At 46.4% G+C, this 15,453-nt stretch overlaps 1 protein-coding gene across 5 annotated transcripts in view; it reads left to right on the top strand.

Annotated features, from left to right (window-relative positions):
- The window catches only part of TBC1D22A (TBC1 domain family member 22A), a 343,202-nt gene that overhangs the window by 170,388 nt on the left and 157,361 nt on the right, over positions 1-15,453 (top strand). For all 5 annotated transcript variants that reach the window (XM_014864482.3, XM_044777626.2, XM_014864481.3 and 2 more), the window contains one exon: positions 11,604-11,713. In XM_014864482.3, coding sequence (XP_014719968.1) covers positions 11,604-11,713 — 110 coding nt within the window. The remainder of the gene's footprint in view (positions 1-11,603; positions 11,714-15,453) is intronic.

Genomic DNA, 15,453 nt, shown 5'->3' with positions numbered 1-15,453 from the left:
TGGGGACATGGAGAATAAGGGGGACATGGCCCTGCTCTTACTATAGTGGGGGGACAGAAGCAGACAAGTAAGGACACAGCAGGGAGTGACGCAGCTGGTGATATGTGTCATAGAGGACATACAGGGGGCAGTGCAGCGTACTGGCATGTCCCCTTCTGTCTCTGCAGCGGGGGGTCCAGTGCCTGGCATTTCATGGTGTGGAATTGATCTGTTCTCTGGAAATGTCTTTACTAGCTAGAGGGGCATGAGTGGTGGGGCCCAAACTCTGCATTTGTGCCTCAGCAGCAATTGGGGTTTGCAGGCTCTCGTTGGGAGCCTCTCCACCGCCTTGGCCTTCTCTTCCTTTCCTCAGCACTGTCCCTAGATCAGATCCCTTCTCCACCCCCACCCGCCATGCTTGCAGATGCCAGCGTAACGAGTTGCTCTAATGCACAGATGTCTCCAAGGGTCCCCCTTTCCACTAGAAGGAAGTCCAGCCCCAGAGCCTGGCACCCAAGGCCGGCAGCATGATCCTCACGACTCTTCGTCCTGCCGCAGCCATACCTTGTTCCGCACGGCCGCCTGGCTGTGGGTTCTCTGGTCTTCCCTCACGTCACCTTTCCCATCACTGTGCTTAGCTCTGCCGTCTCCTGAGGCTCAGGGCCAGTGCCATGTCTTCCACACTCATGTCTCTTCAGGGCCAGGGACTCTGTGTTCATCTGAACCTGCCTGCACCTGCCTGTTTGTCCCTTGTCACACTGCTCACTCTCCACTTGGCTGGTTCTTTATTTACAGACGTGGCCGTGTGAGTTGCATCTCCCTATAAATAAATCTGGTCAGCAAATAGTATGAATAAATGAAGTCAGTAAATGGAGAATGAATGAATCAGCGAGTCAGTGGATGAACACACGCCCGCCTCCCTGCTTCCACTAGACTCTGGGGTGGAGGGGCTTCTTTGTTTCATCTTCACCTTTCTCCCAGCCCCACAGTTTCTTGCACAGGAAAGTGCTCGATAGATGTTAATAGAATCAATCAGTATTTCAACCAATGGCATTTCTATTAACAAAAATTCCTACTCACAGCATTATTAAAAAATCAAAGATCCAGTCAAGCCAAAAGAATGTTATGAGATTAAATTTTTTTCTTTTACAAAATTGACATTATAAAAACAAGGATCATCACAGAAATTTCCCTTCACTCTTTAGCTCAGAACCTACACCATTGCTGTCACATTCCCAGGTGCTGTTTGAGAGATCTTTTCCACACGGAATCTGATGCCAGTTTTCTTGTACAGAGTGGAATAGCTGCTCAACCCAGTCCTCTCGTCTTCTGCACGCTGGGCCATCCGCTTGCGGCTGGGCTTTGTGAGGTTGGAGACCCCCAGTTGCGGGTGTGCGTGGGGTGGTGGTCGGACGGGAGCAGAACCAGGCTGTTTGGGAGAGGAGGAGGTTGGTCCTTGTCGTTTGGGGTCTCTCTGAGGGCCAGGAAGTTGGTAGTTGCCGTCCTCCTGGCCAGCAGAGCGCATTGTCCTGATCTTGTCCTTGCTCCATGACCTTTGTCTCCTGGAGTCCCATCCCCTGACCCAATCCCCATGTCTGCAGGCTACAGGTTTTCAACTATGTCACAGAATTGGGAACTGTGATGGTGGTTTAGTTTGTAACTTTGAGTTGGATGTTATTTATTTTAGAATTAAACATTCATACTGCTGAACCAATTAGGTCATCACATTAGTTGTTTTTGCTGAGCCAGAGAGTTTCATGAAGTTGTAGTCTTGAATTGTGACGCTTCTCTCACCAAAGCAGGCCTTTTTTCTCTGCATTGGAACCCAAATCTATGTAATTCAGTGCTAAAATCGCCATCACCAAAGTGTCAGGGTTTCAAATTTAAAACTCCCAGGTTGGGCAATGCAAAAGATTAGACCAGAGAGCGATTCCAGCTTCCTTATAAAGAAGAGAGTATTTTTGATTACCAGTTAAGCTCCTAATTATGTGGAGAGGTTTATTGCGGGGTTTGTGCAATGTGGGTGATTAACGTAGTCACAACGACAGTAGCTGTTCCCTGTCCACCAGCAGGTGCTGGCTCTCTCCCCGTGGCTTGTGCCACGTGAGACTGCTACCCAGACCATGTCCGTGATCAGTGTCCTGGAAGCCCTTGGAGTTACAGGCTCTGTTTAGAGTTGAGATATTTCCCCGTTTCCAATGACCAGGCCGCCCCATTTGGTTTTCTACGAGGGAGAACTTAGCTGTGTCACCTAAGTTTCGGGCATTGCCTCTGCTACCCTGGCCATTTCTGATGCTGATGTCTCGCCAGGTGGGTGAGTGTCCTCTGAGAAGAGGATGCTGTGAGAAAGGAGCCTTGCAGGAGACCCCAAGCTTGGGTGAGCTCGCCGTGGTGACAGACTGTTGCTGTATGACTGAGGAGGAAGATGTGAACCATGTTTCATGACTGAGGGATTGTTGTTTTCATCTGTGAAGTTAGACTTCCCTACGTTTAGCTGCACAAGGTAGATCAGTAAGCAGTGACTCCTCCCTCCCGTCCTCGCCAAGTCAAAGGCCTTGGTTCTCCGCCCTGTCTCAGTGGCGGCCAAAGCGATGGAAAGAGCACCGACTCTGTTTTCACATGGACTGGTTCCCGGGCCTGCTCTGCTGCTCCCTGGCCTGTTACCCACCTGTAGGCCCTCGTCTGTCAGAGGGGAGTATTTTTCTCACCGGGCTGCTTTCAGATGGAGCGGGCCCTAGCTCAGGAGCACTTACTGTGGAAGCTCAGAAGAAACGCTCCATCTGTCAGTCGTGTAGGTGTCATTGCTGCCAGGTTAGCTCTCCCGGTGGGCAGCCCTCATCGCCACAGTGTCCTTGATTTGAGCCCATCAACCTGCCTGTTCTTTCATCCATTGACCCTTTCTGTCTTCTGGACATGGAGACATGGACAGAAGATTTCTGCTCTTTATTTACCCAAGATAGCTTTTTGGATATTTCAAGGTAGCAATTATATCCCTATATGGTTTTCTCCCTACAAGGTTGACTATCCTCCCTAGTTTCTTATATCTACCCATCCACCCACCTAGTCATCCATCCATCTACGCACCCATCCAGTCTGGTGGAATAGTCAGGGTGTGCTAATTGTGCAGTGCTGTTCACACTTTGTACGAAGGCCAGCACTGATCCTGCCCACTGAATGCCAGCTGCCAGCTCCCCTCTCACTAAGCGTTCTGACCCCCAAACTCCCTGCAAGTTTCTCAAACTGTTTCCAAGGGCAGTACCACCAGCCTTGGAACTTTTTCTCTAGGGATGTTTATCTGTAGAAAAGACAGGCCTTCCTTAAACTATCTTGATGGGTTAAGGAACATTTTTTCCCTATTGTAAAAATAACCTGTTCATTGTGAAAATTCATGTTCTCTTTGTATTCTGTACCCTTCTGCAGAAAATAGAGAGGCATAGTTTCCCAACCCACCCCCACCCCTGGGGCATCCATGGCTCTCTGTTGGTGGCATCCTTCTGAGCAGTGTTCTCTGTGTGTGTGTGTGTGTGTGTATGGACACACACTATATAAATGGAGTTGTTGATAAAGATGGGATTATTTTAGAGACTAAAAAAACAATAGAAAGGATCAATGAAGCTAAGAGCTGGTTCTTTGAGAAGATAAGCAAAATTGACAAACCCTTAGCCAGACTCACTAAGGAAAAAAGAGAGACAACTCAAATAAATAAAATTAGAAATGAAAGAGGAGAAATTACAACAGATACCACAGAAATACAAAGGATTATAAGGGAATACTGTGAAAAGCTATATGCCAACAAATTGGATAACCTAGAAGAAATGGACATATTCTTAGAATCATACAACCTCCCAAAACTGAATCAAGAAGAAATAGAGACTCTGAATAGACCAGTCACAAATAAAGAGATTGAAGCAGTAATCAAAAACCTCCCAAAAAACAAAAGTCCAGGACCAGATGGCTTCTCTGGTGAATACTACCAAACATTCAAAGAATATTTAATACCTATCTTTCTCAAACTCTTCCGAAATATTGAAGAAGATAGGATTCTTCCTAAGCCAGTCTATGAGGTCAACATTACCCTGATACCAAAACCAGACAAAGACAACACAAAAAAGGAAAATTACAGGCAATATTGTCGATAAACACAGATGCAAAAATCTTCAACAAAATATTAGCAAACTGAATACAACAGTGCATTAAAAGGATCACACCACCATGATCAAGTGGGATTTATTCCAGGGATGCAGAGATGGTTCAGCATCCCCATATGAATCAATGTGATACACCCCATTAACAAAATGGAGAATAAAAATCACATGATCATCTCAATAGATGCAGAGAAAGCATTTGACAAGAACCAACATCTATTTTTGATAAAAACCCCCAATAAAATGGATCTAGAAGGAAAGTACCTCAATATAATAAAGGCCATATATGACAGACCCACAGCCAAGATCATACTTAATAGTGAAAAACTGAAAGCCATCCCTCTGAAAACAGGAACAAGAGAAGGGTGCACACTCTCACCACTCTTATTCAACATAGTACTGGAGGTTTTGCCCAGAGCAATTAGGCAAGAAAAAGAAATAAAAGGGATCCAAATTGGAAAGGAGGAAGTAAAACTCTCACTGTTTGTGGATGACATGATTCTATATATAGAAAGCCCTAAAAAATCCACCAGAAAACTATTAGAAATAATCAGAAACTACAGCAAAGTTGCAGGGTACAAAATCAACATACAAAAATCAGTTGCATTTCTATACACGAATAATGAACTAGCAGAAAGAGAAGTTAAGAGTTTAGTCCCATTTATAATTGCAACGAAAAGAATATCTAGGAATAAATTTAACCAAGGAAGTGAAAGACCTATACACTGGAAACTGTAAGACATTATGGAAAAAAATCGAAGAAGACATAAAGTAATGGAAAGCCATTCCGTGCTCATGGGTTGGAAGAATAAACATAGTTAATAGGTCCATATTACCTAAAGCAATCTACAGAGTCAATGCAGTCCCAATCAGAATCTCAGTGACATTCTTCGTGGAAATAGAGCAAAGAACCTTAAAATTTATGTGGAACAACAAAAGACCCTGAATAGCTAAAGCAATCCTGAGAAAAAAGAGCAAAGCTGGAAGTATCACCATCCCTGACTTCAAAATACACTGCAGAGCTGTAGTAATCAAAACAGCATGTTACTGGCAGAAAAACAGACACACAGATCAAGGGAATTGAAAGCCCAGAAATAAAACCACACATCTACGGACAGCTAATCTTTGACAAAAGAGCCAAGAACATACAATGGAGAAAGGAAAGTCTCTTCAATAAGTGGAGTTGGGAAAACTGGACAGCCACATGCAAAAGAATGAAAGTAGACCTTTATCTTACACCAGACACAAAAATTAACTCAAAATGGATTAAAAACTTGAATGTAAGACCTGAAACCATAAAACTCCTAGGAGAAAATATAGGTACTACACTCTTTGACATTAGTCTTAGTATCATCTTTTTGAATACCATGCCTACTTAGGCAATGGAAACAAAAGAAAAAATAGACAAATGGGACTACGTCAGACTAAAAATCTTCTGCAAGGCAAAGGAAACCATGAACAAAACAAAAAGACAGTCCACCAACTGAGTGAAAATATTTGCAAATCATATATCTGACAAGGGGTTAATCTCCAATATATATAAAGAACTCATACAACTCAACAACAGAAAAGCAATCCAATCAAAACAGGATAGGGCAGAGGAAATGAACAGATGTTTTTCCAAAGAAGATATACAGATGGCCAATAGGCACATGAAAAGATGTTCAACACCACTAATTATTAGGGAAATGCAAATCAAAACTACAATGAGATATCACTTCATGCCTGTCAGAATGGCTATAATTGACAAGACGAAAAATAACAAATGATGGAGGATGTAGAAAGAAGGGTACCCTCATACTCTGCTGGTGGGAATGCAAACTGATACAGCCACTATGGAAAACAGTATGGAGATTTCTCAAAAATTAAAAATACAAATAGCATGTGATATAGCTATCCCACTACTGGGCATTTGTCCAAAGAACATGAAATCAACAATTCAAAGAGATTTATGCACCCCTGTGTTCGTTGCAGCATTATTCACAATAGCCAAGATGTGGAAGCAACCCAAGCGCCCATCAATGGATGAATGTTTAAAGGAGATGTGGTATATGTCTACAGTGGAATACTACTCAGCCATTGGAAGGACAAACTCGTGCAATTTGTGACAATGTGGATGGACCTTGAGGAATAGTATTACACTAAGCAAAATACGCCAGACAGAGAAAGACAAACAACGTATGATTTCACTCTTATGTGGAAGATAAACACATGGCTAAGGAGAATGGATGAGTGGGTTACCAGAGGGGAAGGAAGTAGGGGGAAGGCCAAATGGGTAAAGGGGCACATATGCATGGCCATGGATGAAAACTACACTATTGGTGGTGAATACAATGCAGTCTACACAGAAACTGACATATACTAATGTACACCTGAAATTTACAGTTATAAGCCAGTGTGACCTTAATAGAATAATTTTTTAAAAAGATGGAATTATTTTACAAATTGCTTTTATAAGAATCATATAGCAGGACAACATTTTCAAAGAATTTTATTTAAATCGTCCCCTAAAGCCTTTCTATGATCTAAGAAGGCAAGAGAGATTATTTTTAATTAAATGTCTGTTTCTACATCCTGTGTCTTCGTATTCAGTTGTAGTCTACTTGGGACTGCTGATCTTTTGCCCAGGGCTGTGACAGTGCCTTCTCTGCCTCCCCCAGGAGCCCTTCGGTTAGCCTGTACACTTTTTGGCCTCTCTGCCACTCTGAGGGCTCTTTGAGGTCAAGCTCCCACCTTTCTCAACTTGGTGTCCCCAGGGTGCAGGGCCTGCCTCCTGAAGGAGGTGTTGTGGGTAATATGGGGAAGAGGGGGCTGGGTGCAGCTCTTAAAGCAGCATTGTATGTGCTGGTGTTAATGTTTGTTTATGATTAAAGGATGAAAGTAAGACATAGAATCTAGTCAAGTATCAGATGAAACAGGTTGGTTTAAATTCCATTACTTTTAATAATGTGTTTGGCATAAAGTCACCTTAGAGAGGACCACAGTAGCCCTGACTGTCCTGGCTCCAGGGCCTGGCGGTCCTGCCTGGCTGGGAGTAGGTGTGTGCCCTGCCCAGCATGCCCCGTCACAGCCTGTGGAGTGTCTACGTGGCTTGGGTTAGAAATAGCTGAGCCAAATCCCCGAGGCCCTGAGGGTGCTCCAAGAGCCCTGCTCCTGCTGTGACCACTGCAGCATTGTTATCGAGGCCCACCCTCTGCTGATTGACAGTCGAGTTCTGCTTGTTCTCTTATTACCCATGAATTTATCATTTTTCCCCTTTGAATTGTGTTTCTTCCTTTGAACCCTGGGATTTCCTGGAATCCCATAGTGTCCCTGGTTTCCTGTCATTTGTGATCCTAGCTGACCAGTCTCTTCCCGTAGGCCAGCAGTCCTGGCCTCTCCCCTGGCACTTGGCATGGCCCACGTTTAGGGAGCTAAGTCCTGCCCAGCATAGGCTCCAGGGCCGCTGACATTAACACTAGACTCCTCAGGCTGGTGCACAAGGGCTTCCTTGTGGGTCACTGTTCAGGTGTCCGCGCCTCCCGTCTCCCTCCCTCCTTGCCCATGGCACGTGTGGGAGCAGCATGCTCTGGTGGGAAGTGTGTGCCTTTGGAGTCAGATGGTCTTGAGTTAAAATCTGTCATGGCTTTTGGCCATTTTGGGGTCTTGACTCTGAGGACTCTTTCCCACCCAACAGTGCTGAGATTCCCGGGTCCTAACGGTGGATGGTTTAGGAGGTTAGCGTCTAACCGAGGGAACCTGTGCTAAACATGCTGATTTTCTGTGGTTTCTTCCGGGCCGTGCCCCCAGGGACCACAAGTGCCCTGTCTCCTGTGGGCGCCCCCTGAGGGGTGTTTTCTGCTCTTGGGGCCTGTGTCTCAGCTCTGACCCTATAATCATAGCCTGGGGGGCTTCCAGAGTGTCTGTGCCTTCTGTGCCTTCTCCTATGTCGGATACTTTATCTGGCAGGATGGATATTTATCTCATTCTGACAATAAGGGACATTCCGATTCTCTTGACTTTTTGAAGACAAATTGGCATAGGGGTTCTCTGAGTTAAATGCCATTACTTCAATACTTTGAAGAGTAACAAATGGCCCATTGTGAGAAATGACACCTAGAAGAGGCTGCCGACATTTTCTTGGATAGAGCAGTAAGCCAGCTGAACGACCAAGAAGAGTCAGCGAGGCTTCTGCCTGTCTCGCGCAGCAGTGTGCCGCCTGTGGGCCGGCCGTGGGCCCAGCTGCTTCTGTGAACGAGGAGAGGAACTTGAGGCCCTGTTGACTTTTATTACAGCTGAGGAAATAGCTCTGTGCTTTGAAGGCCATTGAAAGAGAGAACATGTCGATGGAAACTTCTCCAGAGAAGTCCTCTGATTATTGTTGTTGACTCAGTTCCCTGAGATTGGAAAATACAGTCAGATCTGCTCTAGTGTGGTGGATGAACTCATCTGCCAAAGCCATTTTCCCAGCGAGGTAGTCCCCGCTGTGAGGAGGCCACTTACACTGTTGTCTTCAAACTTGATCGTGTAGCTGGAAAGGCGTTAGGATGGGCAGCACCTGGCAGTGGGAGGCGGGCCCTACAGTGTACATTAATGCGCCCCTGGGAGACTTAGTGTCCTTGTCTGTAAACTGGCAGAGATAACACCTCCCGCATAGGCTGCTTGAGAAATTCGGGAGCCCAGTGCCTTCCTGCAGAGCCACAGTGGGGGCTCATCAGAGGGGGCACTCAGGTCAAATGTTGGCCTCCTGGGACAGCAGAGTTCTGAGGCCAGGCGTCTTGCTGGGCCAGGCCAGTGGGCAGAGCGGTGCCTGAAGGTAGGAGGGAGAGCCTGCAGCCCCAAAGGTCAGCTAGGATGGTGCACATGTCACAGGTGAGCTCAGGCTGCGAGGAGGGAGCTCAGAGCAGGCTGGGCCACGGTCATCAGGGTCCTGCATCAGAGGGAAGGGCCCCGGAGCTGGGGGCCACATGGGTCTGCCAGCCAAGGCCTTGGCTTGTGAGCACACAGCCTGGGTCTGAGAAGTAACCCACCTGCCCCTCCCCATCCCTCTCCCACCTTCATACCTAAACATTTATACCTAAAAGTGACTCTCTGACATCTAAACGTGTATGTTTTCAATTTTTAAAGTTGTTTTCCCCGTTAATCTTTGAGCTTCTTGAGGGGACTGACTCTTACTCATCTCTCTGCCCGATGACCTGGAGTGTAGGGACAGAGCCACCACACCTGCTGCATGTTGTCACATTGCTCCAGTGAGGGGACAACCCAGTGCCCAACAAGGGACAGGTGATAAACAGAAGGTGGCCCATCCATATGGTGGAATGTTATTCTGCTATAAAAAGGAATAATGTGCTGACACATGACACAACATGGATGAACCTTGCAACATGGTGCTAAGTGAAAGAAGCCAGTCTCAAAAGGCCATGTATTGTATGATTCCATTAATATGAGATGTCCAGAATAGGCAAATCCATGAGACAGAATGCCGATTGGTGGTTGCCAGGGGCTGGGAGGGGTTGGGGGGAGTGGGGAGTGACTGCTAATGGGTAGTTTGTTTTTGGGGTGATGAAAATGTTCTGGAATTAGATAGTGGTGATGGTTGCCCAACTCTGTGCATATACTAAACCCCACTGAATTGTATACTTTGAAAGGGTGAACTTTATGGTATGTGAATTATGTCTCAATAAAATAAACCTCCCAAACAAACCAAAATAAAACAATACTTCTTGAGTGAATGAGGGAGTGACTGACTAAATGGGGCATTAAGAGTGCCATTTTCGTTTGCGTACGTGTGCAGATATGATCTCACGCATCCAGGGGGATGCAGCGATAAGGGACTTAAGAGCTGAACTGACTGGAATCTACACTGCCTGGAGGCTGTGCTATGTTGGATGCGGGAGCGGGCGTGTGGCCTTCCTGTCTAGGCTCACGAGGCCCATACGGAGGGCCCAGCTGGTTGGCTCACCTGCACAGGGTGCTGGCCATTGTCGTCAGGACAGCCCTCTCCTCTTTTTTTTTTTTAAAGATTGGCACCTGAGCTAACAACTGTTGCCAATCTTCTTCTTTTTCTTTTTTCTCCCCCAATCCCCCCAGTACATAGTTGTATATTTTAGTTGTGGGTCCTTCTAGTTGTGGCATGTGGGATGCCGCCTCAACATGGCCTAACGAGCAGTGTCATGTCTGCGCCCGGGATCCGAACCCTGGGCCGTCTAAGCGGAGTGCACGAACTTAACCACTCAGCATGGGGCCGGCCCCAGCCTTCCCCTCTTTTTACCTTTCTGATTTCTCTTGTGAATGGAGAACAGGGCGGGGGGTTCTTCACTGTGGCTCTTCCAGCCATACACCTTAGTGTGAGTCAGGACTGTGTCATGCTGCCCCCGAGGAAACGGTAGAAACATGAGGTGTGCCTGTGAGCGTGCAGGGCTGTTGTGCTTTGTGGGGAGCAGTTAGGAACATGGGCCCTAGGACCCCATGCTGACCCCTCTGCTTCCCAGGCTGCAACTGGGCCCTGTCCCTTGTTTCTCGGCACCTCGTTTTCCAAGGGGTTTGATGGTAGTGATACTAGAATTGTGACAACGGTTAAATGAATTAATACATTTGAAACATGTGAAAGAATACCTGGCATATAATAACCACTCAGTAAGTGTTAGCAGTTATTGTAAGTGTTGTCATTTTTACCCACTTAAAACTTCCAAAATATGTTCTGGGCTGAAATGTTTCTTTCGTTAAAGAACATTTTTCTTGCAAAGATGCCATGTACATTTGCAAAATAAAACAAAAGTAATAAAAAAATGTGGGGTACACAGTTTTTTAAAATTTATGAGTGTTAGGCTGGATGATAGCAGTTACTGTAAGGATCTAAAATTAGTTGTTCAAATGTCTGATAAGCCATTTCAATTAGGCATCTGTTTTGCATTTTAAAACTTTTATGTTATATTTTCTCATTAGGTTTTTTATACTTGAAGGAAATTATTTAGAACACCATTGCCTGTTCTTTTTTTCAAACACATCTGTGTTCCTGCTTTCTTGCATATTTGCCCATAGCATAGAGGTATTACCCAGTGTGGTTTTAGAGTCTCTAACCTTGGAAACAGGTTTTTAGAGGAATTATTACTGAATGAATAGGTGCATATCTTAGAAGCAGAATTTTAAAAATCTTAGGAAAAACTTTCAGATCTCTGTTGGGAATAAGTAATATATTTTAGGTTCTCTCTTATTAGGATGCAAAATGCCTGAGAAGAAATCATTTACAATGTATTAATTATGTTAATTAATCAGAGAAGATTCAGAATATTAATTATGTGCAACTAATTAGGTATTAAAATTGAGAACCATTAAGTGATGAGGTGGAAGAGTACATGCGTCGTCTCGTTAGAGCAAGAAAAATGGGACCGAGAGAGATCCCCGCACAGAGCGCAGACCTCTTCATCAGGCGCCCCGCCCTGTGTTGTTTGCTCTGTGGGTTAACTGCTCATTGTCTTTTCCATGCTCCACGGCACACAGAGCAAGAGGATGTGGACGCCGCCGACGTCTCCCGCGTGCCTGCAGACGTGCTGCGCAACGTCGAGGCCGACACGTACTGGTGCATGAGCAAGCTGCTCGACGGTATTCAGGTGAGCCCCTCCCGGTGCTGATGCCAGAGAGATGTGATTCCGCATCTAAAATGAGCTTTGTGAAGAGTGCTGGGCCTGATGCCACAGGCCTGCTTCTGAATCTCGGATCAACCACTGACTGCCTTCTGAAGCCTCCCTTTCCACATCTGGAATAGTACCTGCTCCTCAGGGTTGACCAGGTGTGAGAAATACTGTGTGTGGGGTTGTATGTGGTGTGCCTGTGCAGGCACACTCCTTGTTCCGGGGACCCTGGTGGTGTCCTGCGGAGGGTTCCTGCGGGAGGGGATGGTGCAGGGCTCCGAGGGACTGGGGCTCTGCTCTGCAGTGTCTGATCCCCGTAGATTGCAATCTCCGCAGCTCTGTTGCCTGCAACCCCAAGTGGTACCAGCACCACACGTGGGCTATCAACAAGCTGTTGCCTGTGGGTGGCAAACTGTATTCAGAGGAATGTGCCCTTAAAGGGCATCATTTAGGGCCTCAGCCTCTCATCTGTAACACAGGGCCTGTGACCAGATGGCCACATAGCCCCTGCCAGTCCTGGGCCAGGGATGTAAGTGCTGGTCCCGGAGGGCAGCATAAGCTGGAGTGAGTCCTTCTCCTGTGGCTGGGGCTCTGCTTGATTTGTCATCATCTGGGGCCAGAGGCTGGGATTTTTGCAGAAAAGCCACAGGTCTCCCAGGACGAGGGATGATTTGATGGAAACAGTTTTGGGGCAGCATCCTACGCAGAGCCTGGGAAGGACGTCGTTCGCAGGTAGAGGGCAGGAACGAGGACTGAAGCCTCTTGATGTAGCAGGAAACAGTGAGGTAGATGGACGGCCCTCAGGTGTGATGTGGGCCATTTTAGGCTCCTCTTATGCCCACACACCTTTCTCAGATGTCTGCTTTGTGCCGGATGCTGCACTCTGCACTGAGGAAGGAGAGGGAAGTAGGGTGACAGGCCCCCTGAGAGCTGGGCTTGGGACGGACGTAAGGGCGGCTTTTTGAGGCATAAGACTTGTGCTCCCAAGGACCTGTGTGTGGGGTAAAGTGAGACTTGGGGGGATGACGAATTTTGCTGACGGAGGAGGGGAAGAAGCACAGAGCAGGGCTTTGGTTGATGGAAGTTTTCTGAGGGACCACACGTTTGAGGTTCTTTCTTGTCACTCGTTTGCGGATGGTCCTTTGCAAAGACGGCTGCCATGGGCATAGAGGCTATGCGGGCATCTGTGCGTGCTCCAGGATCCCTCTTGTTCCAGGTAAAAGAGGGGGCCTTCCCCCGACTGGGGTTGCACTTGTCACATGTGTTTCCCATCAGGGTTTGGCTTTTCCTGAGCCGTTGTCATAGTGTTGTTCCTGGTGCCACTAACTGGAGAGTCTCAGCAAAGCTACTTGATTTCAAGTGGTCAAAGTAAGGCTTTTATAAGATGTCATCTAAAGACTTAGGCCCTGAGGTTTAGTCTGAATAAATGAGCTGGAAAGATTCTATTGACGGAAACGGTGTGGGCTCACATTACTTTGGATAACTTAGGAATTGACAGAGAAAGTAAAAGCCCTCCCCGTAATTGAAGAATGAGACCTTGTGTCTGAGAGCTGATCCAGACCTCCTCGTGACTGATGTTGTATCTTGTAAAGAAAAGTGTGCCCGTTGGAGACATATTTTGGCTGACGTATCAATTCATCATTTCCCTACTTTGTTAATATTTTCATATTTTTTAGTCTTTCTCATAAAACTTAAGACATTTTTTCCCCCTTAGAAAAGAGATTGAATCATAATGTGAAATTTTATCAATTTCAAATGTCGCTTCTCTGATCATGAGTGATGGAACTTCTGCCATTTAAATACAAGATTATCCAGCTTCTATTTGTAAATAAAATCAGCTGTACAGTGAAATCGATGCTCACTTTTCATTTCTCACCTGAGATTTGTTGTCTGATGAAATGGTTTCTTGACAAGGCTGATGTGTGTATGGCCGGTGCTTTTCTGGTGCTTGTGTTTACAGCACACAGCAGGCCAACGGCAGTATCCATCTTTCTCTGACGTGGTTGGATTGACTCCACATGATCCTCCGCGAGCAAGTGTTAGGGATGCCAACCAGCACCATCTGGGGAATTCGGGAGATTGTAATTCCTTTAGATAATATCGCGTTAGCAGTCCACAGCTTTGCCAAAGAGGCTTCAGGGAGTCAGAGGCGCTGGGCCAGGGCTCTGTGCAGTGGCCCTCCTCATGAGGAATGACAGGACTTCTTGGGACTGGTAGGTAGTAACAGCGGGCACGAGGGTGAGGCAGTGACACTCAGCGTGTGTTGAGTGTCTCCAGTCACTTGGTGCCCCTGATGGTGGTTCAGCCTCACAGCAGAGCAGACGTTACACTGTTGTACACGAGAGTTGAGCCGCTTGCCCAGGCTTGTGTGGGGACCCACATTCGAACCCTAAAGCCTGTGGTTCTCTACTTTGCTTTATGACTATCTCCAGCTAAAATAAGTAGAAATGAGTTCCATTTTGCCAGAGAAGTTCTAGAGGGCAGAAGCCACATCTATTCATTTTTGTTGCCCTCGAATATCCTGGGTAGGAGCAGTGGTATTTTTGCTTCACTTGGAGCCTCATCTGAGACTCTGCCTTCCACATGTGGCCAGAGAGTGGTGATCACCTACCATCTCCAGGCTCTGCGTGCCAGTTGTGAGACATGAGTGCAGGTGGTTCACCGTCCCCCTGCTGTCCCCGAGGGTCTCAGAGCCAGGTGGCAGGGTGGGAGGGAGGATTGCCTATGGATGGCGGATGCTGGGAGAGGAGGCTGTTGTCCAGTGACGTGGCACACTGGGAGAAAGAACAAGCCACCCCCTCCCAACCAGCGCCTGGAAGTGCTGGGCGATGCTGAACAGAAGTTCTCTAGGAGCACACCGGGCTCCTTGATAAGGGAGTCCTTCAAAAGGAAGAGAGATGCACCTACCAGCTGACTGCAGTGAAGCGTCAGACACAGTGATGGCTAAGAGCTAGGTTTGTCTGCCCTGGCGAGGTGTAAAAATAAGACAAAAGCAGATCCTGGGAAGATCCAGGTGCTGTCGGGAAACGAAGTCAAATGGTTCTGCAGTTGAGGTTCTCTGACCCTGTGTCTCAGGACCGCTTTACACTCTTGCAAAGTACCGAGGGACTCAAAGAGCCTTTACTTATGTGGGTTAGTTCTGTTGATATTGAGCGTGTTAGAAACGCGAACTGAGAGTAATTTAAAAGTATTTAGTAATTTATTTTAAAATAATGATAAACTCATATATGCTATAAGTAACGTATTTTTGTGATAAATTAATATTTTCCAAAACAAAAATATTTAGAGAGAGGGAAGGCTTTGTTTTACTTTTTTGTAAAACTCCTCAGTGTCTAACTTAGTAGAAGACAGCTGAACCTCACAGACGCTTCTACGTTCAGTCTGCTGTAATGTGGTCTTTGGGTTGGGGCGCGGTGAAGAAGATCCAGCCTCACCCAGGTGTGGAGCTGGAAAAGGGAGGAGTGTTTGAATAACCCTTTCAGGTCATTGTAGATGTTTTCTCTTTCATACTAACCACAGCTTACTAGTTTCTTTTCTTTCTTTCTGAGAGTCCACATGCATTTTTTTATTGAGGTCACATTGGTTTACAACATTATATAAATTTCAGGTGTACGTAGACTACGTTGTGTTCACCACTAAAAGTTTAGTTTCCATCCAGCACCATACAAAAGTGCCCCTTTACCCCTTTCACCCTCCCACCACACCCTTCCCCTCTGGCA

Source organism: Equus asinus, chromosome 4 (assembly GCF_041296235.1).
Source record: "Equus asinus isolate D_3611 breed Donkey chromosome 4, EquAss-T2T_v2, whole genome shotgun sequence".
Taxonomy (NCBI): Eukaryota; Metazoa; Chordata; class Mammalia; order Perissodactyla; family Equidae; genus Equus; species Equus asinus.
Note: the sequence above shows the minus strand (reverse complement) of the source record. Positions and strands in the feature narration are given on the sequence as shown.